Source organism: Corticium candelabrum, chromosome 12 (genome assembly GCF_963422355.1).
Source record: "Corticium candelabrum chromosome 12, ooCorCand1.1, whole genome shotgun sequence".
Taxonomy (NCBI): Eukaryota; Metazoa; Porifera; class Homoscleromorpha; order Homosclerophorida; family Plakinidae; genus Corticium; species Corticium candelabrum.
The window spans coordinates 2,923,259-2,949,318 of record NC_085096.1 but is presented as its reverse complement, the minus strand read 5'-3'; the positions used below and the strand labels follow the sequence as shown (position 1 = coordinate 2,949,318).

The 26,060-nt window shown below is 43.8% G+C and overlaps 1 protein-coding gene across 1 annotated transcript; it reads left to right on the top strand.

Annotated features, from left to right (window-relative positions):
* Positions 1 to 1,038: 1,038 nt before the first annotated feature.
* Positions 1,039 to 24,744, top strand: LOC134188347 (receptor-interacting serine/threonine-protein kinase 3-like). Its single transcript, XM_062656542.1, has 16 exons — positions 1,039 to 1,276; positions 2,914 to 3,232; positions 3,643 to 3,788; positions 3,848 to 3,897; positions 3,950 to 4,090; positions 4,153 to 4,205; positions 12,247 to 12,285; positions 12,349 to 12,377; positions 12,465 to 12,610; positions 12,665 to 12,711; positions 19,637 to 19,678; positions 20,430 to 20,458; positions 20,546 to 20,679; positions 20,738 to 20,802; positions 22,254 to 22,435; positions 24,159 to 24,744. Exons 1-16 carry the CDS (start codon positions 1,077 to 1,079, stop codon positions 24,742 to 24,744), a joined length of 2,208 nt encoding a protein of 735 aa, XP_062512526.1. The 5' UTR covers positions 1,039 to 1,076.
* Positions 24,745 to 26,060: the final 1,316 nt, after the last annotated feature.

Sequence of the window (26,060 nt, the reverse complement as noted above, 5' to 3'; positions counted from 1 at the left end):
AGGGTCCTTGTAACCAAAAAATGTATGTATGTATGTGGCTCAATTAGTTAGAGTGTGAAGTTGGAGATTGGTAACATCCGGGACCTTTGGGTCAGAGTTCAAGTGCGGGAGAGCCACATACATAAGTTCTCTTGGGCAAGGAACTAATATACAATTGCCTCTCTCTCGGTTCTGTCCAAGCAGCAAGTTTGAAGTTTGAAGTGACTAGAGTACATATAGTGACTGTACATGTGAATAGTGGTAGATTGTAACAAGTAGGCCCTTGTAACAAAAAAATGTATGTATGTATGTATGTTAATCTGTTGATTTGTTTGTGTGTCTGTCTATCTGTTTTCCGTCTCATTTGAAAACAATAGTTGAAAGTGCGCCATGCAGGTACACTATATGTAATACCTAGCGATTAGTTTTACACTAATCTAACCTGATCGTAAACATACAAAGTCATTGATAGCCAGTAAAATCGTTCCTCAATCTTTTGTAAAGTTTTTCTTCTGCCAAAGTGTCCTCCATGAGGAGAGTCGTGGCAACTCTTGAAGACTTGTAGTTTTTGTCCTCTGTAAAGAGAACCACTCTATGTTGGTTCTTTTTGGCACCAACATAAAACAGTTGATCTCCTAGTGAAAAAGATAAAATTTATATAAGTCAATATTTCCCACCTAGTAGAGTATTACACCAATAATTAAGAAATTTCAGTTATTAATTAATTAATTACATTATTAATTAATTAATTAAACAATGAAAAATGTGCTGAATAAATTTTTAGATTAGTAGACAATGTAATAATGTTTAGTGCAAATAATTTAGATTCTAGATCTTACCTTCAAGAGCAAACGATTCTGCCGACCTGGTAATTGTCGCTTTTGGTTCTTAGTCCTGATAGAATGATCGTAAACTCCACTTTTTACGTAAGCCTTCACGCAGGCAAGATGTTCATCACGAGAAAGTGACATGCAGGGAACAGTTTTCTTACCGGAACCGGTGCGTAACAATGGGCATGCGCATTGTCACAAAGCGGACAAAGTCTGTGTAAGGGGCCGGAATTTGTTGCTACACCGCTACCATCTCTATTAGTCGCAATGAGCCAAGAAGACAACTACGTATACAGTTCCGTGAGCTGCCAACCTAAAATATTTGGACGAAAAGAAATTGTTTATAACGAAGTGGACGACATTCTCGGTTCCGGAGGCTTCGGCGTCGTCTATCGATGTCAGTTGGCGAACTCTAGCGAAGTAGCAGCGGTCAAACGTCTCACCACACCACACCATCTCAAGCGCAGGTATACATCTAGATATCTGTAGAGAAAAAACATGCATCTAATTAGCAGGTATTTGCCTCTGGTGCACGTAATTACTGTTTTCCTCAGGATGTGGCGTTTCTTATGTTTCGTCATCTGACATTGTGTCGTCAAATTTGCGTGTCTCAGAGTTTGGGTTCCCTTTTCGAGGTGACGAGACTTTACGCATAGATTACTGTAGCCAAAGAGGTGTTACGTTTCCTTAGTGAACTTATCTCCGTCTGCCTTCGTTTGCGCCCTGTTGTAAGCTTTGAGACGTGTGTTTGGAGGTGTAAGTTCTAGAGGCATTTTTGGACTTGCACACGTCTACGTGTTTTGGGAATGTCTGCAGGAAAGCAAGCTGTTTGGTGGTATCATGCACATTACCTGTCTTGTACATGGTTGTACTACTGGTTTCTAGGACGCTGAGTTTACACTATAGCTGCAGGAATACTCTCAATTATTTGGAGGCGTTTCATCTGTTGTGTGTGATGTCCACCCTTGCTGCATGAGGGAGATCTGGCATGCATTTGCATTTTTATCCACATAACAAGCTCCAATGCCCGGCTTCGCCCGGGGGGGGGGGGGGGACAACACATGCCAGGTGCTTCTCCTTTCTACTTCATAGCGCCGCAGTTGACACACACGTTTGTCATAGAGCCATTAGAACATGGAAGTGGAAGGGAGACAGGTCGCCAGGTCGCCTTTATATATAAGGTAGAGATTATAGCAGAAAGTATCTAAAAATGTGTTTGATGGTATCATAGGTGATGTTGGCCATGAATTATTGCAGTCAATAAAAATGTCGCGTATACACTTGCAATCATGTAGCACTTCCGGATATTGCGTCCGAAATGAAGTCACGTGCAGTTAGACTGGAAGTCACATGCAGTACTCACCCGGAGAATCCGTTCCCTGTATCTACCGAAGTCACAAGTCGCACCGACTCTCGTCATTTCAACAGTCCCACTGAACATCGTCTCTTCGAAGACGTTGCTGGCGTTTTGGGGAACAGGTGCATTAAACACGGCAGCTCCGTATCTAACGAAGTCACGACTCGTACCGATTCTCGCCATTTCGACAGTCCCGCTGAACGTCGTCTCTTCGAAGACGTTGCTGGCATTCCAGGGAACAGGTGCACTAAACACAGTAGCTCTTTGACGGTTGTAGACTGGCAAATGACTGGGCGAATTTTTTCAAAACCAGGATATCAGCAAAAATATCCTCCGTTTTCCAGCGTCGCCCGCAATAAACGACACGCTCAGCGCGTACCGTCCGACGTCGGGCACGGGCAGGCTAAATTTGGTGGAGATACGATGCGCCGTTCTGGAGATATTCGCACGCAAGCTGAAGCGAGTGCAATCCCGGGAAATGGCGTCATCCTGGGAGAAGTCAGGAAGACGACCATAGTCTCGCTTTCGACCGGAATGAATTTGGCGTGCACGAGCCAAATTCGGCCCAGATTGGACTCGCAATTTTTTGAGAAACGCTCCAACAGGCGGATACACACAGACAGACAGACAGACAGACAGACAGACAGACAGACAGACAGACACCTCTCCTTTATATATATAGATTTAATAATTCTCAGTTAGCTGTCACTCTATAGTGACTGATCAAATTTGTACTGTGTTTTCTAGCGAGGTGACAGATTTCATTAGGGAAGCCGATATATTGCAACAGCTTACAGATTGCCCATATATCATCCGTTTCTTGGGAATGTGCATCGACTCTGGTCATTATGCAATTGTTATGGAATATATGGAGAATGGAAATTTGGAAGAGATGTTGCTGTCTGGAGTGGACGATCACCCAATTATCAAACATTGGGACTGTCGGATTCGTATGGCTCTAGAAATTGCCAAGGGAATGAACTATTTACACAGTCTGCCAACACCGATTATTCACAGAGACTTGAAGACAACGAATGTGTTGGTGGGTTGCAACTACGGCTGTAAAGTGAGATACAATTTGATCTTTGTTTATATCATAATTAATTAAGTGAACATCATGATCAAAGTGCCAGCATCAACACTAGATATCTTACAGAGATAGTATAGTATGTGACATAGCACTATTTGCTAGCTAGCCCTGTGAGCAGCAGATAAGAAAAGACTTGTTGAAGTAGACAAGTGGAAGCAAGAGATGTTTGTATTTGCATTGACCAGATTTTGAAATATAAATATGATTGAATAAGTAAAACTAGCGGACTTGCTGCTTTGTTGTCAATGATGTCTCAAATGTTAGGCCACATGATCGAACTATTGCTATTCACATTCACTGTGCCTCTAAATGGTCTGGGGCTTACTGTTTTTGCATAAACTCTCAAAATTTACCTCTCAGTTTACTGACTCTAGCTGATTTTATAGATTATTGATTTTGGACTAGCAAAAGTACGAGGCATTTCATCAAAACAAACAACAAGCAGTTACAAAGGAACAGTGGCATTTACTGCTCCTGAAATTTTTAGCAGAAAAATTGAAAAGGGGAAAGAGATGAAAGTTGATGTTTACTCGTAAGTTATATATAGCAAAGTCATTTCTTATAATAGGAATATCAAGTGTTGTATTGTAGATATGCAATAATCCTTTGGCAGCTGAAAGAAATGCAACCAGTCTATGATGGTACGTGTTTTCTTATTATCAATACATTAATTAACTATTGCTGCTATTTTAGCTGAGAATCCTTGTGTCATACGAGCAAATGTTATGGGTGGTGAGAGACCTCCAATAAGTGATAATGATTATCTAGAGGGATATAAAGAGATCATTGTACGTTGTTGGGATGGACAACCAGATTGCAGGCTCCATTTCAAAGGTGAAACAAAGCATTCATTATTGTGAATACAAAAGGTGTGCTTGTAATGCTGTGTTTACTAGAGATTGTAGTTATGCTGGATGGAATCATGAGCCAAATGTCTTCCGGAAATGCTGTGAGTGCAAATGTTGATTTGATTACTGGTTCATGTAAAGCAATTTGTTTGTTATTGCAAACTTCTGCAACCTCAGTCTAATTGCAGGACAAACATAAACAATAGGGTTTGTATCATTAACTATTGCGTTTGTATTGGGACTTTTCCCCGAATAGGAAACATGCATTGAAATACAGTTTAGCTAAGGTGTTCAATTGGGCTAGTTTTAATGGGGGTACTTTCTCTTTCCGGAAAGCTTGGAAAGGCTTCCTTTCTTCCTACCTTCCAGCCTGCAAAATGGTCGGGAAGAATATTGGAAACCAGCATAATGTGCATGACTTGAAGTCTCGGAGGAAATGGTAAATGGAAATGCAAAGTCAGTGCTCAAACTGCAGTCCAAAGAAGCCAAAAACAGCTTCTAGCAGGTGGTGAAGTACAGGTGGATAACATAGGCGTATAGGAACCACAGGGGGGAATGCTTCCATCAACAGCTTATGGTTACTATAGATAAGGTAGGTCACTGTGAAATCAAGCTACAACTGGAAGAAATCGAGGAGCTCCACTAGACGACAGTCCAAAACCGAATGACGTTATAGTGCAATGTATACGTGTTCCACATTTCAAATTCGACCTGGATGCCATTCCTATATGTCTGTGGATAAGCCCCCAAAGAAAGTCATTAGGGTCATTGTTGCAGAGTTCCCAAAGACGGACGCAACACCTTACGAGAGAGGACACGTAGTCTGCCCAATGGTCGATCGTGTCGTATATTGTAAACGCAATCCTAGTCAACGTCCACTCGCTACCGCTACCCAGTCAAATCTAACTCAATCAGAATCAATACCGCTTCTTATACTACTCTAGCTCAGTCAAACACAATACCGGTCCGATGACCAATCACAATCACCGACATCTATGTCACATGTCTTTACGTCACACAACTCCCTCCTCTAGACAAGATTTGCTTTCAGCACATCTTCGTACTCACGTAGTAGACATCAACATCACCCCATGCGGCTGAGAAAATCAACCTTGTTCTCCGTCCCTTTTACAATTTCAATCTTCATGTGGTAATTCTGTAAATATAGCGCCTACCGCATCACTTGATCGTTCAGAAATCTTGCTTGCTTGAGGTATGTTAGAGGCTGGTGATCTGTTTGAAGGACAAATTCTCTTCCATACAAAATGTTCTTAACTTCTTCACACTCCAGACAATCCAAACATTCTCTTTCAATCGTTGAGAAGCGTTTCTCCCTTTCAGTTAGCTTCTTGCTGATGTAGGTGACTGGAAACATGCCCCCATGTTGCTGCATGAGCACAGCCCCGATGCTTATCTCAGAAGCATCTGTCTGCAAAAGAATGGCTTTCTATGATGAGGAAGGTGAAGAATTGGGTGACTTGTTATCATAGCCTTCGATGCCGTGTAGGCCTTCTCCGGAGCATCACCTCAGATTATTTGGTTGGGTTGTCCCTTCCTAGTAGCATCAGTCAGTGGTACAGCTGTAGCTGTGTAATTTGGGACGAATTCACGGTAGTACCCGGTCAGGCCAAGAAATGACCGCACATCCTTCTTAGTTAATGGCCTACTGGTATTTCTCACCTTTCGAAGGTTCTATTCAAGTGGTGCACTTGTTTCGCAACCGACTTGATGACTGACAAAAGAAGTTGTTTCTGCCCCAATAACAGTCTTAAATGGTCTGACTGTAAATTTGACCTTAGCCAGTCGTCTCAACAGCTCTCGGAGCGTCGCCACATGACAATCCCACGTAGTTGTATGAACTAAAATGGCATCGACATAATGTTCTACGTTTTGCATTCCTCTCAACAGTTTCCTGATAGCTCTTGTCAACGTTGCCCCTGAGTTCACCATGCCGAGTGGCATACGAAGAAACTCATACATCCCATCTGGTGTGGAAAATGCCGTTTTATGGATGTCGCCAGGTGCCACAGGTACTTGCCAGTAACCCCTACTGAGATCAATCTTTGTGAAGAAACGGTCATTCTTGAGATTTTGGATGAGGTCCACAATTGGAGTCATGGGCTCCACGTCGCACACTGTCATCTGATTCAATTTTTGATAGTCAACACAGACTCGGTTAGTACCATCCTTCTTCCTCACGACAATGACAGGCGACAAATATGGGGTATGCGATTCCCATATTATCTTTAGCTGTAGCATTTTGCTGATGTCTCCCGTGAGTGACTCTCTAATGCTATATGGCACCACATATGGCTTGGTCCCGATTGGCTCAGTAGTAGTCAAACTTATTCGGTGCTGGATAACGTCAGTTTCCCCTGGTAAGTCGGTAAAGACCTGCTGGAACTCTGTCAAAATGTCTCGGACCTGACCCTCTTGCTCTTTGGTTAAGTTCTCCCCAATGATGACATCCTCCCATGATTCATCAGCATGGCAAGCACTGAGATCTAGTAGCTCGTTGTCGTCAATCGCGTCGTTGGAACCACATGACTCGTCATCCTCAATGATGGCTGAAAAGACCTCTCCAAAACAACACCACCTACCATCATCGAGTTTCTGTGGACAGCCTCAACCACCTCTCCATCCTTGGCTCTCTCCTGATACTTCTTGAGCAAATTAATGTGATAAGTTTTGCTCTTCCCTCTGATGTTGATTCGACAATTGTTGACACTACGCTTTGCCTCGACTTGGTATTGGTCCTTGCACTGCATGATCAGCTTGTTGCTGTCAGTAGGGCATAGCAGTAGCACCTTGTCCCCTACCTCAAGACTTTTTTCCTTGGCCTTGCGGTCATAGTAACATTTCTGTCTAACTTGAGCCTTACCTAGCTCTTCTCTTGAAACCAATTCTTTCCGTATTGTTCTCTGACAAATGTCACAAGACTGACAAAATCTCGACACATCAGCAGTGTGTATGGCTGGTCAATAAAAGTTGTTGAGTATCCTGTTAACTGTATTCCGGATGCCCAAGTTTCCCCCCCCCCCCATTATTGAGTCATGCGCAAGCTCCATCACCTGCTTTCGTAATTGCTCCGGTACCACCACCTACCAAACTGGCTTGCCATTGTTGACATAGGGATGTTTGAACACTCGACACAGAACTCGATCTTTGAGTTTGAACTTAACTACTTGTAGACCCTTGTTTTTGATATCGGTCTTGTAATACTTCTGTAACGAGACATCCTCACCTTGCATTTCCACAATCTTGTCTCGGTTGATCTCGAGCCAATTTTCCGCTGGTCGTACGTTGAGAGGGGTCGCATCACCTACTCTCTTCGCGCTGGATCTTGTCGTCACCACGTTGGTCATATGCCAGTCAGGATCCGGGTTGTCTGCTGCCCTTGTGCCTGGGACGTTACCAACTATCACATCATACACAGCATCAGGTGGGCATAGTGCCGAGACCTCTCCTGTCAAGTACGGTGATTCGATGTGAACAGTGGCCATTGGTACTCTGCGAACGGTATTGTCCACCATTTGCATCAATCCATAGCGCCCGGTATACTGGGTATCAGGAATAGACTTCTGCTTCACTATCACCCTACTGCACCTGGTATCTCTCAAAACACGTACCCCTGAAGTACCAATCCTCCCTTCTGACACTGGCATACACTGACCATTCACTGGCAATTCCTCACTCACAGCACTGCTTATCAGCGGAACCTACTTACCATTTACTAGAAGTAGGCGTCCATCATCAGTTGATTCTTCCAGGTCACCCGTTGACACATCATGGGCTTCAGTAGCAGAGTCCAGGCGATCATTCTTTTGCACTACGCAGTTGGACTTGACTGTAGTATTTCCAGCCCTGGGATTGCTCCGGCAGTTCCTTGCCTCATGACCTGCCTTACCACACCTGAAACAGTTCCGTTTGGTTTTGTCTCTGCAGTCAATGGCCTTATGACCGTATCTGCCACAAACAAAGCACTGGATACCTGATGGCTTAACTGACGTTACCTCGCCTTCACGATGCGTGTCTGATCCACTGTCTAGACTGACTTCTCCGGTTGCGCAAAGTTGGGTCACGTGAAGTTGTCTGTTGCGTGCCGTTAGAAATCGATCCGCGGCTTTGGTCACCTCCTCCAAACTCTTGAGTGGCTTCTCTCGCAGAAATGCAGCTAAGTCTTGCGGGCAAGCTTCAAGGAACTGCTCTCTCACGAACAAGTCACGCACCCGTGCCGGCGACGTGTTGTTGACTTCAGGCAGACTCATCCACTTCTTCATGTAATTCAGCAAACACGCGATAAACTGCGACGGACTCTTGTCCCTTTCCGGTCTCTCCTGCCGAAATTTCAGTCTGTAGCCTTCATCAGTCAAATTGTACCTATTAAGCAACGCCTGCTTCAGTTGCTTGTAATCGGCAGCGGAGCTATCCAGCAATCTCAAACATCAAGCACTTTGCCCGTCAACAGTGCGCTCAAGTAGGACGCCCATTCTGTTTCCTTCCATCCACTATTGGTAGCAAACCTCTCAAACTGTCGTAAATAGTTATCTAGCTCGTTCGTACCATCTGCGAATACAGGAAGCTTCAGTGCCTTGGGATTCGGTCCTTGGGCGCCGCCCTCGCCTATTATAACTGCATGTATGCTCACCTCTAATTCGAGTTGCTTCATCTCTATCTCGTGTCTTCGCCGTGCTTCTTCTCTATGCTTATCTTCTTCCGCACTGGCTCTTCGTGCTTCTTCTTGCCGCTGGAGTTCCTCGCGCTCACGTCGACGCTCCTCGCGTTTGATTTTGCGTTCTTTGCGTTCAATCGCCTGTTGCTGCGAAACAAGTGCCACTGAGTCCTCACTTTTCAGGCCAAGCTTCTCGCCGGCGTCAATAAGATGATCCGTTCGACCACCCACTCACGGCTACTCGCGGCTACGATCCTCTGGAATGACCTTGCAGTCTCTTCTGTTCCTCCTCGATTTGCTGGGACTCACTCCCGGACAGGCCCCCAAATGTTGCAGAGTTTCCGAAGACGGACGCAGCACCTTAGGAGAGAGGACGCATAGACTGCCCAACGGTCGATCCTGCGGTACATTGTAAATGCAATCTTAATCAACTTTCACTCGCTACCACTACTCTGTCAAATCTAACTCAATCAGAATCAATACCGCTTCTTATGCTACCCTAGCTCAGTCAAACACAATACCGGTCCAATGACCAATCATAATCACCGATGTGTATGTCACATGTTTCTACGTCACAGTCATGTTTGGGATGATTCTGCAACACCTTCACTCGATTGTCTTTATGGCGTATGTAACCATATCTGCCAGCGGCATTCAACAGTATCGTTACTGCAACTGAAGCAACAGCCACGTACAGTATTCTTATGCGCATGCGCAATGCGTGTCACTTTCCTGGTACCAACAACTTTCTGTTCTATTTGCGTTGGCTTTTCGTTCTTTTTTTTCTATTCATTTCTCTCTTCACAAGGGCCCAATCAAATACGTTCTTAGCATTCTCAGAAAGTCTTGTGAAGTTCTTAGTCTATTCACGTGGTACGTATATGTTTAGCTATGGGGTAACAGCATTAGTGACATTAGTGCGTTATTTATTCATCCATGAATGATGTGCATTGATTGACAACCTGACTTGGACAACAAACATGGATGACTCACATCAAAATGGATGGTGGACACGGAATGTTTTCTTCGACATAAAAATTTAATTTTGATGATTATAGACACCAAGCATCAATGACCAACATCGATATCGTTGTATTGGTCAGGGTTCGAAAAATGTGTTTGAATCTGGTCGCCAGTTTGGCCACCTAGAGGAACGGTTGGTCGCCAAACTTTCACTAGTTTCTAAGTCAGACATTCCAGAAGTAAACAAGTCATTAATATCACTGTTGAGACCCTTTCCCAGATTATCATGTTTGACATTAAATTAAGACCTAACTAGGAATTTGCAGTAATGTTGGATGAACATTGGCTAGTAAACACCTCAATCTACAGTGTGGTACTTGGGGTTCTTTTTATGTAATAGTATGAGTATTCATATTTTATAGAAATTTTCCACTAATTGTATAGCTACAAACAAACAAAATGTGGTTGTGTGGTTTTGTAATGTTAATAACGTGATTATGTGGTTTTTCATCACATCCACATCATGTCTATCCATCAATAAGACATGAGCAATCTCTGAGTGTTTTAAATTAAATTCTCTAAATGACTCAGTGCCACTATTGATTTGCTGAGAACAGGACATCCGGTAACTCTTGAGGGAAAACCCCACACCCCACGTGGTTTCCTATGGCCAGCTGTGTTAATCTCTGAAACGCCGTTGCTTCATTCAACACCTAGATTTCACATGCAGAAACTTTTGTCTGAACAACCTTTCTTAGTAGCTCTAGGAGACGTGTGAGCTTCTGGACGTACACCTTGGTCTAGTTCTTTTTGTAGCACCCTAGCTTTGTCTGCGCCAATCAGTGTCCAGTATTCGCTTACAATAAATGACATATCCCACTTCCGCTACATATTGACCGGTCAATAAATCGGGCTGTATAACTGTCTGGGGCTACTGGTTTATCAAGATGTGAATTGTTTGTGAACATAACAATTAGGCTACTGAAACATATCTGTTAGCCAGCACAAACAATACGTGGGTCTACGGATGCGTATGGAAGTCATAATGAGTTCTTTCATGCGTGTAGCAAGTGCAGACCTGAGCAAACTAAAGTGAGAGTCGTCCTTCTGGAAAAAATTAATCTTGGTTAGGCGTCCAGCTATAGAAAGATACTCGTGCGCACAGAATGCTGTAAACCAGCTACATGGTAGAAGGTGGATACGGCTTTCCATCTTGCCTCCGAACTTCATGCACGTACCGTCTGAGCGCTCCCTCTTCAGTTGGCTGCTTGTTTCTCCAATTCTTCAATGCATTGAACACTCTAACCGTACATGCAGTAGCTTTTGTGGGGTTAGGGGGAACACACAAATCAAGAAACTTATGAAAACTACTGGATGAAATTGGAAACGAGATTCAGAAGACTGCTGATCAGAAACAACATCAACGTCTAGCAGTTTACTAGCTTCCAAAAAATCAATAACTGGCAATTCTGCTGTTTCAATGCCCAAGTCGATTTCAGAACATTTTGCGACACAACTGATTTGAACTTCCGCGCCTAGAGGATATCAACGCCTCAGCTGGGTGCTGCAAGCCGGTTATAGACCTTCTGGCAAGTGTATAAACGAATACACCCCGCTGCGCCCAGCTCGTTAGCACTCGGGCTTCGCCCTCGTGCCAACTCGTGGGCGGAGCGGGGTGTATTTCGTTTATACATTTGCCGGCTGTCTATAACCTATACTGATAGAAAGACACTCGGGCAGCTTGCTAGGGAAAAGCTGTTTGTTTTGCCACTTCCTACGCCCACCGTTTGCAAACATCTGCATAATAGTGTTTATTTGTCTCAATTCAAGATGGTCAGATTCTTTGAGCAGCATAGAAAAGGATCTAAATAGGCAGTTGTCGTCACCTTCAACTACGATTGGCTGTGAATTTCATGTTTCATTCGGGAGAAGCTGCTGCGCAACGGCGTCTCGTCGACGATAGAGCTGTTGACTTGGATTTGTTGGTGTAGCCTATGAAGGATAGGAGTGACCACAATTGTTTGAAAAATTATACGCGCCTTTAGTTGGATTTGTCTGGAGCTGATGGCACAGACCAATCAGATCGGTACAGGCACTAGAGTCCGTAAAAATGATGGTGTACCAGAGAATAGCATGACTCGCAATAGATTGCAAGGTGATATGTTGTTACACGATATGTACGAAGGTGCTAAGTAGGCGGCATACGTCGCAGGGTGCCACTAAATGGTAGAAGTAGAAGCGGAACGCAAAACATCTGCTGAGCAGGTGGTTTGCATCCAAGAGCTCCTGCCACGAAAGACTAGAAACTACCAATATTTCTAGTCGCCAAATTGGCGACCACACTGTTCGTTTAGTCGCCAGCCATCTAGAAGTGGCCGCCATATGGCGACTTGGCGACCAGATTTTTCGAACCCTGATTGGTGTTTCAAGAAAATGAATTTGTCTACATCTGCATGTCTTAACTGACTAACACTTGTATGTGACCGTTATACTGTTTGTTGTAATAGGATATAGATCTTGACACTGAGGACGGTTATACTTATGTGGTGAGGAAAACATATCTGTTTGAGTAATATATACATGTGTCAACTGCTTTGTTCTATTTGCAGCCAGATGACCCTTCATTGGAATCAATAAAGTTAGTGACTAACTACTAGATTCTTATTGGTTTGTATGTCTCTTTGTAAATGTTTGTAAATTGTTTGCATGTATTTTTTGTGTACAGTCTTCCTTGCCTTCGTGTCAGTCGATCTCCGACTGCGATCACTAGTCAAACTGAAGTGCCGTCACATACCAATGACATGAAGTCACCTGTGATGACGACTGGAGTGACTACTAGAACAAAGGGACCCATCATGTCTTCTAGACCGGGTTAGCATTGGATTATTTATACGTCTGTTGTTGATTGATGAATTTGTGTTTTAGTTGCGAAACCACGAGCTAAGTTACCGTCAAAGGTCACGTCAATCAAGGTAATCATAATAATAATTATAATAATAACAACTATAGCCTAGTGGTTAGAGTTCTGTTTTTCTGACCCATGATGGCTTGGGTTCAATCCCGAGTGGCGACAGCAATATAATGAAACGAGTCTGTTGCTTCTTTCTCACTGTCTATTTGGCTATGTCTGTGAGAGTAGACTTGTTCCTGTCGATGAGGAGTTTCTGTGATCTGACGTGGGGATCGTTGGCAATGAGGATCAGTGCTTCCTGGTAGTCATAGATATCTACCGGGTGTGCTGTTAAGAGCTGGCGAAATCCTCGGAGCTGGCTCTGTTAGTAGCTACTGCTGGAAAAAAGTTGGCCGGACATAAAGTCCGACCAAAGTAGCGTTTGACCAGAATTCTGCCAAATTTGATCGGACATTCACAAAATGTGCAATATCATAATCACAGGGTACGGTAGTACCCTGTATGTAGGATTGACAGGTCGTGTGGGCGTGGTCATATTGTAGACCTCTAGAAATCACCTTAAAACGTGGCTAAATATCTTGAAATGACAGATAGAAAACCTTACAAGTTCAACTACGCTTGACTACTGACTTGATCTCAGCTTGTCTTCAGAAGGAGAGAAACGCTCATCAATTTTGGAGTTTTTACTGGATTTTATCTTCTTTCTTCTTCTTCTTCTTCTTCTTCTTCTTCTTCTTCGTCTTCTTCTTCTTCTTCTTCTTCTTCTTCTTCTCCTTCGTCACGCATAACTCTTTGACTACGGCATATCTAAGACTTTGTGAAACGACGTAGAATAAGCCGACCTGTATTCTTTTGATGATAGAAAAAAAGAAACATCTAAAAATGATTTTTAAAATGGATTTGAACCTGCTACCCTACTTATGTTCAACCGCAATTGTTGTAAGCAATTGTTAACAAACAATAACCAGTCAGCCAATCATAAGCTCTTGCTACGCTACAAGAAGCAGTTTAGGTACACGTGTACAAACAAGGCGACAAGAATTCTTGACACGTTTCGTGGTTGAAAAACCCTAAAATCCTACAGTTAGGCAAAGAACCACGCTCTTGCATCGCAGGAGGAAATGCAAAGAGTGCGCGTAATTAATTAATTAGAAGTGACGTTGAACGTCATACCAATCGAAGACGCGATATACCTCTTCTTGCAGTAGATACGTACTTGGAATACCAACGCCTTCAAGCATTTGAATTATGGCAAAAGCAAATTAATTCAGCTTGCTTTCATCACGAAATGTCGACTTTGCAGTGCTCGGAATGTGACGTTTGTTAGGAGCTGAGAGGTGTGGCCTACGATGATTGTTTAGTGCTACCGTATTATATTTAAGACCAAACTTCCTCAAATCGAAGACCTCGTACTGTGTACAAGTCGGTTGCGTGTAGAAGTCGAGCTTTGTTCAAGACACTCGGCAGCGCGTACACACACATTTGGTCAAAACTGTAAAACAAACAATCAAGCTTGCAGGCCCTACGCTAAAACTAACTGCTAATGCCTAAACAACTGAAACGAGTAAGACTCAAAATTACATGAGTAAAGGCTGATTCACAATATGCGACGCGTAGCTGACCGTCGCGTCGCCTGACGTCAAAGCATGTCGCCTATTTGTGAATTGAATGACGCGACGCGAGTATAGAACAGATTTCTATTTCAGCGTCCAGCCGGGAGTGTTTTTGCGTCCAACCGGATTTGACGCCTTTACACTATCCAATAATATTGCGAGGTACAGGACACGTGTTGTTAGATCATGGAGGATCTAGACATTGAACTTGTCATTGAAGGTGTTCGGCGTTTCCCATGCATCTATGGCTACGCGAGACTAGTTCGTTCGTTGTCAACGTGAGAATAGCCGGACTGTGGCAGTGCGCACTAAACTGATTGCACAACGTGACCAAAAAACACGCCACGTATTGTGAATTGACCACGCGTTGGAACGCGACGCGACGTGACGCGACGATCAGCTGCGCGCTCATATTGTGAATGTAGCTTTACACTGAGCAAGTGTTGAAAGTTTTCTAGTAATTACTCTTGCATTACACTGATGCAACGAAACGGAAATGCAGCGCCGCCAGTATGCAATGAAGTCAGTGCTGTTGTTCTGCCCATCTTCATTGACTGAAAGGGTTGATAGATCACGTACACCCCAACGACTAAAGTGTTCGAACACAGCAGGTATACATGTTGAAGAATTCCCAAGAATGTCAAACTGCTGACCATACTTTGTCACTTTCTGCTGCTCTCTTCTATCTGCAGCTGCACCATCTTCCTTGGAAGCGAGTGATAGGATGTCACCATTCCAAGGATTGGCAAGCGAAATATCCCATTCAACATCAGTGCCAGATTGAGGGTTGAAAGACACAATATCTGGTCGACAATGGTTGCAATCATATAGGTCCCTAGGCACCGTTTTGTGAGTAACGTGGAGATCACTCAAACAATTTGCCCACACGTTTACAATGGAACCGTGTGTCCAGATAGGTCCACCTCCGTGTTTGCATGTTAGCAAGTGATATCCTTTACTATCCAGCGATTGACTGCACTCACAACTATCAAGAGCTGTAGCAAGGGGCATGTCACATCCCAACCTTAAACGAGTTGCAAGACAGAAGTTGGCAGCATTTAGCGCAAACTTTGTTGAGGTTGGAATAGAATCCAGCCATGCCTCAGCTCCTTTCCGTTGCAGTGACCTGAAACAAGGAGTCTCATGACAAGACTGGGAGTTTTCTTGAATCGGAGACACGATTTGTTTGAAATATTCTTGAGATAGTTTGTGTTGCAACTTTTTAGGATGGATAAGGAGATATTTACATCCTTAGGACACAGGACTCCATTAATCAAGCTCTCCAGAGCTGGAAAACTACGAGGAAGATCAACCAGACTTCAAGCCCAAGAGGATACAAAGGAAATAGAACTGATAGATTGTGCAGATAACATGCCAAAACCACCAAACCTTATTGGTAAAGTTGCTTGCAGCCACTGTTGGTCATGAACACTTGATCAGTTGCTGAAAAGTGGATCTTGTTATTTCATCGTGTTGCAAAACAGCAGACTGCATCAAACTAGGAGCAACTGTTCTCCCAAGGTAATTCAAATGTGCCACATGACAAAACTGTAGCAGCAGACCTGTCTGTGTGTGTGTATGTGTGTGTGTGTGTGTGTGTGTGTGTGTGTGTGTGTGTGTGTGTGTGTGTGTGTGTGTGTGTGTGTGTGTGTGTTGTGGGTGTGCATACAACGATAAATTAACTAACTAACAACTATCTAATCTGCCTGAGAGGAGAACGGGATGGTGGGCTAGTATATATATGGATAGATAAAGGTAAGTGCTTCATAGGTGTAACCATTTTGGATCTTTGTTCCATCTGTGCTTGCAAACCGCCGCTCCTTTCAGCTCCTTTCTGTTCCTTCTCTGGCAAGCAACTTTCTCTACTTTCGAGCAGCGACTGGTGTTCTTCACGGTGGCTGGTGCCCTGTGCTTTGCTTTGTACTGGCGTTTTTCAGTCACATCACCAAAAAGTTTGTTTCCTATGCGCTGGCAAACAGCTACACTTCTGCGCTTCTCCTTTGGCACGCGATTTTTTCTCACTCTGCATTACTAACCTGCCGTTTGCGGTGCTCTGTGCCCTATACTTATGCGCCGCTGGCGTTCTCTGTAGTCCGTGATGTCAACGTAAGGCCATTTACTGTGGCGACATCTATATTGTGACTTTGCGCTCTCCGATTGGATTGAGGTGGACTTTGGAGGTGTCGTCGTCTTTCAGAGCTGTCTATCGAACCTACCTCTACTCGTGCGCGAATTTCTCTAGAACAGCGGATCGGATCTCCATGAAGTTAAAATGACCTCAGTACATAAAGAGCATTTGTCGTTATAGCCGATGACGTCGATAGGCAAGATATCTCCATTATATCCGGTTGGAAACACGCGCACCATAGTTTGCCTTTGTAAATATGCTTCCAATAGCTACCACTTTAGCTACACCTTTTTCTTGCAATGGCAGCAACGTCCTTGAAAAGACGAGACTGTCGAAGTAGCTCAAGCTAAGATGTGACTTGACATATATACTGCTCTAATACAGGGTTACAATTATCCGGGACTTTGTATTGTTTCCATAGCTACGGCATCTGGATTTGTGACGTCATCATAGGATGTCGCATGCAGCCTTTTCTCATATTGGAATTGGACCTGAAGCAGTTCGAAGAAGTTTGACCGAAAGTCAGTTACCATGACTGCATCAGTACGTCCGTGACGGACGTTTCTAGTGACAACTAGCTGACGCAACCTACAAGTAGATATTCGCTTTAGTTCAGAGTATTGGGAACGGCAGGAATATGGTGTCGCACGCAGCCTTTTGTCACTTTTGAATAGCCATTTGCAGTGGTCTGTACCTAAACGTTGCTGGCGTTTTTCGGTAGTTCTTGTCTGTGATGTTACCTACTTTGGCATTACTCACCTATTGTAATGTCACCTACTGTGGCGTCACTCGTGACGGCATCGCTCCCCAACCCAACACATACATGTACTTCATGGACTATTTTGGTCCTAATTTTTTACCATAGGCGTAGGAGCTTTATGCCATACGTTAACAAACAATGGACATGATTCCTTTACTGAATTCTTTTATCTTAGAGTTTAATTAGCTTAAATTTATTTGCCCGAGTGAAGAACGGGCTAAAGTTCATTTCAACAATAGGTTTAGTGTGGGAAAATTACCAGCTCTTGGTATTCCGGACACTTACAAACGTGGAACTGATACCTCCCGAACGCACGTGAGGAGGTGGAGACACTGGTGCATTCTAATAGTCAGAATGATGCTCTAATACGTTGGAACGAGCAGCTTCTGGAAAATTACATATGTAGACTTCACCCCAGTCTGACATGGCCCATCCTATTCTAGCTAAAGAGTAGATGTAATCAACTTCATTACATTCCTTAGAACACATTAGACAGCCAAATAGTTCTCAATGACGTCTCTAGAGTCCCAAACGAACATAATTCAGAGCTTTATGAGACATCCGCAACTACTTTCGTTGGTATCGTTTCTGCAGCTATTCTAGAATACCATCACAAGCTTGTAAACGAGGGTTGACATTGTGTCTAGCAGACGTCATTGAAGTAGTTAAGCTAATTCAATTTTCTATTTTCCCACTAGACAGCCCAAGCTGACAAAGTCCACACCCACAATTCCCACACTGCACCTATTGTTGGAATGGACCTTAGTTAGCTAGCAATACATAATAGTCAGCCAAAGCCGTGTAATAGTCTCATCGTTAAGTGTCCACATTTCAAACGCATCTTGTGAGTCCAAAGAAAGGAGAGCAAACCGTACATTACGAAACGTAATATATGGTAGCTACTTCTGCTCTCTGACCATTTGATAGTAAATAGTTCCTTCTGATGTCGTTAGTTAGTAATCGTCTTCAATTGAGTATCAAACGTGTGAGCTTACGTGTCTCATCGCTGAGACCATTTGTGTGTATAGAAAGACTGGGAGGTGTTGTAAAACTCGCAAACTTATACATGTCGGAGTCGTAAACGGGCCTTAAACAGTAATTTGCTTTCTTGCACATGGATGCGATGCTTTGCCTTACGATGGCACCAGTTTAAAGCTATATTCCTTAATTTCACGTTACACGTTCAGCACGTCAGTACAACTACATTAATATTTTGGGGATCGTCCCTAGAAACATGACAGTAATTGCTAGTGACAAGACATTGCATTTTGGGAATTTTTAATTGTTGAATCGCGCGAAAGACTAATTAAGACTGGCCATGTTTCTTGGCGCGGACCAGCGCTGCTATATAGATGAGGCAAGATTCCTTTGAAATACAAGGCATACTAGTCATTGATGCTTGGTGTTCATCATCATGCAATACTGTGTTGCTATTCCATGTAGGTCATTGATGTTTGATATCGATGTGTTGATATTGACTCGATCTTCCAGACGGTTTCGCCTCCCGGGGTGGAAACCAGCTAAAATTCGATCCTATAGTGTCACTTAATTTAAGCCTCATTGACACGATAATTATTGGGGCCGAGTTGGGTCTTGGGTCTGTGGGCAAGGCCACTTTCAAAGCCAGGTTGGTCCCGAGACAAGATTTAGTTTCACCCACTGGTGACATCGAGATCACGATCATGTTTCACTTACATTCCATGCAGACTTTGTATATCTGTGACTTATTTTCTGGAGATTATGATAGTGGCATGTGAATGTGCATGCAAACGCAAAACAGCTAGGGTCCGGCCTAGGACAGCGGACCCGAGTTGAGCCCGAGCCACAGCTTAACGGACCTTGTGTAAATGCAGCTTTGTTACTGTTACTTATCGATGCCTCTCATATATGATTAATAGGACCGAATGATGACTGTCATCTACTTATCTATACTTATTAGTAACCAAGAAGTGAGACAGAAGTGGCAACTGCCTTGTCATTTATTTTTACAACTGCATGATATATAAGAAAAAGTAACGAGTTAACACTAGCCTAAGTAGAATGCAAAAGCAAAGCACTGGAAAGTGTGACATTCGGATCTTTATCTTTCTTTGTAATCTTTTTAGTCGCTGTTGTAAATTATTAGACTTGAGTAACTAGAACCTGATTGGATTTTAGGGTCGACCTAAGCCCGTATGCAAGTACAAGTAGTCTTTCCGACGTATATATATTCAATTGAATGTAGGGGCATCAACAGTTAACATTGATTGGTGATAATAATGCGTCAGTGATATATCCATGGGCGATGTCAAGCCACGACTTTGATATGGACAACAAACTTAGATTATTGACATCAAACATGTCCATGATCGACACGGAAGGTCGACATCAAATATCAATGACCGACATTGCTGATGTCTCAAGAGATTGAATTTGGCTACATCCGCGTTCATAACTAACTAGCACTTGTATGTATCACAGTGACCAATAATGTTTGTTTCATTAGGTTTCTAATCTCGACATTGATGATGACATTTATACCTGTGTGGTAAGGAAAACATTTGTGTTTCAAGAGGCATGCAGTCCCAAGGAAAAACAACCTAGGATTTATATAGAATAGGTCTTGATGAGAGAATCGGATGACGTTAAAATTGAATTTAAAAAATGATTTTTTTTCAAGGACCTTGAAACCCTGGTTTCAAAGTCAACAAGGAGTGTCTTTCACATGTCGGAATGGGAAACGTGTACTGGTAAGTGTTAATTAAGTATCCTTTCTGACTCTGCTTTCTAGGCAGCAGAAGCAGCATTGACTTAGAAGGCTACTGAAACTGTAGTCATGATTCATGCATGAATCTCTTTATCTAAACTTTTGTGCATTCTACCTACTCGCTACGCAAACATAACAATGAAAGAGAATGTTCACAAGTTATTTATGCAAGCTAACGTACGTCTTTTGGTTTGTAGTCGCATGTCCTTCTGCTTCCAATACATCCTAACAGTGGGTGGAGTAGGCATCAAAGAGCGATAGAATAGCTGATCTCATTTGTGCCGCTCTGCTGTAAGAGAAACTTACCACTAAACACTTCTCATTAGTTTGGGCGGAAGGCACACCTTTTGTTGACTTTGAAATCAGTGACGTCATTTATTGCAGAAAGCAATCATTTTTAGTTCAACAACGGAGACAAATACAGGCGTAAAACTAACACCATTCAAATTCTCTCGTTATTTTAAAGTCTAGGTTGTTTGTCCCATGGGACTGCCCCTTTAAGTGATACATGTGTCAACGGCTTCTTTTGCAGCCTGGTGAGCTTTACGTGGAACCGAAAAAGTGAGTGACTAAACTCTAGATTATATTTCTCCTTGTGTTTCTCTAGTATTGTGAATGTGACTGGTTTGTATGTTTTGTGTATTATAGTCTTCCTCCCTCTCATGTCACTCCAACTCCAACTATGACCACCAATCAACCTAACGAACCATTATGTGCCAATCAATACAAGTCATCTGTAGTGCCTACTGAAACAAAGAGACCCAGCGTGCTTCCAAGACCTGGTTAGGATTTGAGATTTGTTGTTAGATGTCTGTTGTTAAAGTTAAATTTGTATTTTAGTTGCGAGACCGCAAGGTGTTTCATGCTTGCACTCTGCTCACATGCAATCTTCATCGCCGTCAAAGGTAACCACTTCATGTTAGTTAAAGTTATAATTTAAGTTAATCAATAAAAGGAAAGAACGCTAATAAGAATAAGGATAATATAATAATAAAACATTGCCTTTATTATATAGCCTAGTTGTAGTCTTGCATAGCCAGACCCTTTCTGCCGCGTCGTAGTTGACGCAGCGGGAAGGTCTTGCTACGCGAGACTTGCCTAGTCTAGAGTTCTGGTTTCTGACCATGATGGCCTAGGTTCGATGTCAGGTGGCAACATCTGTTGGTTATTTCTGACTGTTTATTTGGCTATGTCTGTGAGAGTAAACTTAAGCCCGGTTCACAGTAAGATGCTGGCACAGCGTCCTGCGAGCGTCCTGGACGCTGACAAGGACGCTCACAGGAGCGTCAGCGAAGATGCTGGATCTGTACCATTCACAGTATTGCGTCTGACGAGCGTCCATCGCACAAAGAACACACTGCGACAGTCGTCTGGCGCTGCAAAGTAACCACGTATGTACACTGTACTCACAACAGGCATGGACGACGACGTTTTGCTTTTGTTGCGCTGCTGTGCCGTAGTCTCGATCAAGCATTTTTTCATTTTTATGTTCTTGTAGTTCTTTGAGAGAACTTGCCAACGCAGGGAAAACCGTGCACACACTCGATGAAAACTTCCATCGACGAATCAATGATCGAGGCCATGTGAACGAATAGAATATCCCGGATATGTCTAGTGATTGACTTTCGATTGGTTGAAATGGAGCACGTGATGTCATCGGATGCTGGGTCACTTCTGGCTAGGACGCTCGATTAGAACTTTTTCTATTTCAGTGTCGTGGATGCTCTCTTATGGTCTTGCGAGCGTCGCGGAGGCTGATATGTTCACAATGTTACGCTGACGCTTGCTCATCCTCTGCGTCTAGGGCGCACGGACGATGCTTGTGCCAGTGTCGTACTGTGAACTGGGCTTTAAGCTTGCTTCCGTTGAAGGGAAGTTTCTGTGATCTGGCGTGGGGACCGTTGGCAAAGAGGATCATAGCCTCGGAGCCAGACCGCTTTTGCACGTTAGGTGGCCCGAAGGGTGGGCAAGCGGGCGGAGAGAAAAAAGCGGTCTGGGGACACTATTGTATAAGTGCATGAGTTCTGAGGTAGGCGCAGCGACTTAATTCTTTATTACGCTAAACGAGTCTCACATGCTTTAACAACATACTTACAATGATTTGAAAACCCGTTGTTTAACGTTTCTTCATTCATGATGTCGTCTGCAAGCAGTCTGCTTACACCTATCTCTTCAGACAAATGCAGAATTGTGGAAGTAAGTTTACGTCAAGGTGCGATAAACATGGCTTGTTTTGGACCAAGCAGGAACTGCACTTGAAGCTTTAGAAAGTCACCGGTCACTCTGTCACGGAAGCAGACATCCTTTCGCATTTCATATGTCATTCTTGCCGCGGCAAGCTCTTGACTTTCGTTAGTCGGAGATGCAACTGAAGGCGGCGACGAAGACTGAAATTGCTGAACTGTATTCGAAGACTCCGTCGCAATTGCGATTTAAACTTGGAGTAAAACAATTCGTTTCACGTCATTCTGCTGCCAAGAGAGTAGATCGAACAGCAATCCCATCTGAAGCAGCTCTGAATCCCAGTCTCCGTGAAAGGTACACTTACTCCACGCAAAGAAATTTACAGCTCCTGTACGCGTGCGATTGTACTTCGAAATTTTTCATAACTACAGAAGCGTTTCTGGTAAACCTGCTGCCAGTAATGGTTGTTCTCCTGTTGTCCATTCCTTGTTTGCATAGAGTGCCGCTGGAAGGCGCCAAGAGGACGTCTCACGTCTGTTCTCTGAAAAGCAGCAGCGACGTATACTTCCTAAGGGCATGCATAACTGGCATCCCAGCTCCAGTTAGTTTGTCTCCTCAACGTCCTCGTAAGTTTATCAAAACATGTTCCTTGATACTTAAAGCACGCGAAGACGTTCCGTCTCGTCTACGGACAAGGAGGCGAAGAGGAAGCATCTGCAGTGGCTTTAAATTTTGCTCCCCGACTAGAGGCAAAATGCTGGACACGGCAGTTGCAATGGCTTCATCATCAGGCATTGCTCGGAAGTCATCTCTAGCAGACAACATTGGACGGCCACTTGTAGGCGCTCGCATACCAACCTTTACAAGCTGTAAATGCGATCACTCACTTACCTCATTAGCTCTTGCACCTGCAGACGCATTAACGTCCTCCTACTGCATGCATTTGTTGGAGCCTTTCTCAAGAAGTTGGTTTTGATTGGCGCGGTTGCCATTGAGCAAAGAAGAGCCCTTGTCTTTGTAACTAGGTTTGATGGCGTAGTCCCCAGATCCTTTTTCTCTCTGTCCTCTCACCCGTCCTTCCCACCCCCTCACCTGCAAAAATGGTCTGGCTGCAAGGCTATGAAGATCATTGCTTTTGTGGTTGTCATTGATATCTACTGGGTATGCTCTTTAGAGCTGGTGAAATTCCCGTAGCGCATGTGATCAATAATCGATATGTCAGTTACTAGCTAGTGTCATATGGATTACACGAAAACATGGCAACGATAATAAGGAGCAAGTGCGATGCTTTCTAATTGGCCGTTTGTTGGTCTCTTTGTCAGGCAGTCTGGCTGTATTGTAACCCTAGCGCATACGTGCCTCGAGGTAATATGCAAAGGTTTTACGGGGTATCTCTAGTGTAAGTAGATTACAAAAAGGAAGTGCTGGAAGGTAGTAGTAGGGTAGGCTACTGGTTCTTAACCATTTCCGGTCTGGATCTGGATGCTGCTCGCGCACTAGATCTCTCCAATACAAACGACTATTTTTCCAAAGCTGGCACAAAAGGCTGTATTAGGATTTCCCTATAGTAGGTAGTAGGGTAGACTACTGCGTTCTGGATTATAGGAGCGAAAAAGCCGTGTTCGCAACCATCGATTTGGCAACTCTTTTGGCTACCGCCTCTCTAATACAAATGTCTATTTTCCAGAAGCTGGCGCACTTTTTTGCAGTTTTAGTGCGTATGTCCGAATAGAAAAACCTCTATTTACCAAAAGCTGGGACTCTTTCACTACCACGAGATGCAAGAAAAATGTCCAAACCTGGGATGCGCTACGTTGAATATCACGCCATGCTAATGTGTGTGTCAGGTTTTTTTCACACAGCCATCTTTTTTGCTTCCTCTGTCTGTCCCACTTCCATCCTCCTCCAAGATTGCTCCGAGATACCCCACGTCGACGAACGGCTCGAGAACCGTTCGTCGTAGCACGAGACGATGGAAACTACGGACCACCCAATTGGAATATTTGCATTAAGTACATATGAAGAGATATACCATTCGCAATCATGTTCGACCGCTACTGTATAACATCGTGTGTAGGATACGTACGGCTCTTCGAGATTCTCTATGGCCCACACGACACATCGGGGTGCACACCCTACACACACTGGCACTCTTGTCTCCTAGCAACTGCCGAAAGAAGCAATGGGGATTCCAACCCAATGGAGCAGCTATTTCGGATCCTACAACCGTATGTCGTCGCAGTCGATGCCATTTCTCTGATCTTTGGCGGAGAGAACCGTGGCGTTCGACGAATGCACGAAGCTTGCTATCAAGGGTCTCGATACCGGTTTATATACAGAGGTGGACTTTGGAAAACTATGTAACCCTATATATAGCATGCCTTGATGACCACATCAATGTTCACATTGACGTTCACAGTCCTAGCGAGTATACTAAACCTGTTTCCGATGGTGTGGTTATAACGACCATAGAGCACTATGGCTATCCGACACCCTACAATCTCCTAGAGCTGGACAAGGAGTGTCTTGAGAAGCTTCTGCAAAAGGTGGGATTGGATGTGCTACACGTCGTAGGCGAGGTAGAGAACGACTCTGCCGCGACTTTGCAAGGAACGAGATCTAAGTACTATCGACGTATGGACAACGAGTCTAATGGTTGGTAGGGTGGTGGAAGTCGCTATACTCAAAGATACTACCACTTGAGATTCTGGAGACAGCAGAAGGTATGGGTCGGCGATAGAAGCCAAAATCTAGGACACACCAAGACGTCGTGGCCTTTCTTTGGAAAAAAGTATGTCGGCGAGGATACACAGCGAAGTGGCGGTGGCAGACAGACCTCAATCTAACTAGAGCCGATGGACGGGGCGAGCCAGAGGTCGGGTTGAGAGATGTCAGGACGCAAAAGGAGAAAACTATCTAGTCTTATACATAGCTTGCTGCAATGTCCACAGAGGCAGCAATCCATAATGAGCCGGAGACGATACTTTTGATACTTACCCTTAGACCTTCTAGAGTAGCAACTACGGTGTCCATTGAGGAGCCATTGGCACAGCCGAGCCTAATCCCTAGTGTGCAAGATATGCTAGACACCAGAGTAGATGTAGCGACTATAGAATGCTATGGCTATCCACCACCACACAGTCTAGAAAGACTGGATACGGCTAGTCTCGGCAATCTTCTGCAAATGGCCGGAGTGAACATACCACGTCTCATAGTCAATCGGTCAAAGTCTAAGAGACGCCTAGAATCGGACTTTCGTTGCCACCTTCTTGCAAGAAAGGACTTTTGATGGTAAATGGTAGCCAAAATTGTCACTAACAAAATTCAAAATGTTGCCGCTCACGAAAGTTGTCCATTGTTAAGATAATAACTAATGCACGCATTGCCTCGCGTGGCAAGTGGTGGTTATACGGGTATCTATGTACTTAGAAAATGCTCAAAGCATTTTTGGAGCGGCTGTATTTCAAGTTCTGTAGGCAAAAAAAGCAAATAGAAGGTCGTATAAGTAAGGCAATTGTTTCCCCTAGTATAAATGCAACGTGCCAGCGTGGTAAATCTATGGGGCCTAGCGCGCTACATGGGCTTGACTTAGAAACATTGTTAGCTAAGTCTCTAACTAGACAGTACACATGCATGCCAGGGTAACAATAATCCTAACAAATATTTTTATTAGTCGTCTGAATCAGAGTCTAACCATTGTTGTTACTTCTTCTGTCGCCCTATTACCACACAATTCGATCGCTGCAATGAAAGATCTGTGCAGGCTAGTCTAGGACACTGTGACAGCTGCAGGTCACTGGTGCATTGAGCCGTGCCGCAATTGCGTCGACATTACAGTTGCCAAGTTTCTAAAAGCAATCGCATGTACATTCGAGTGTTGTTCTCTTAGCTCTATACTACTGCATCCACTTGGTGCTTGTGCGTGTAATTAAAATTTTAGAATGTTAGCTTTCATGGTACTACAGGTAGTAACAAATTT

Excerpts from the sequence above, each read along its gene's own strand:
- LOC134188347 (XM_062656542.1), top strand. The coding sequence starts at position 1,077 with ATGAGCCAAGAAGACAACTACGTATACAGTTCCGTGAGCTGCCAACCT. Across the intron at positions 3,233-3,642 it reads GTTGCAACTACGGCTGTAAA|ATTATTGATTTTGGACTAGC; the intron begins GTGAGATACAAT and ends CTGATTTTATAG. Across the intron at positions 22,436-24,158 it reads AATCCCAGTCTCCGTGAAAG|GATACGTACGGCTCTTCGAG; the intron begins GTACACTTACTC and ends CATCGTGTGTAG.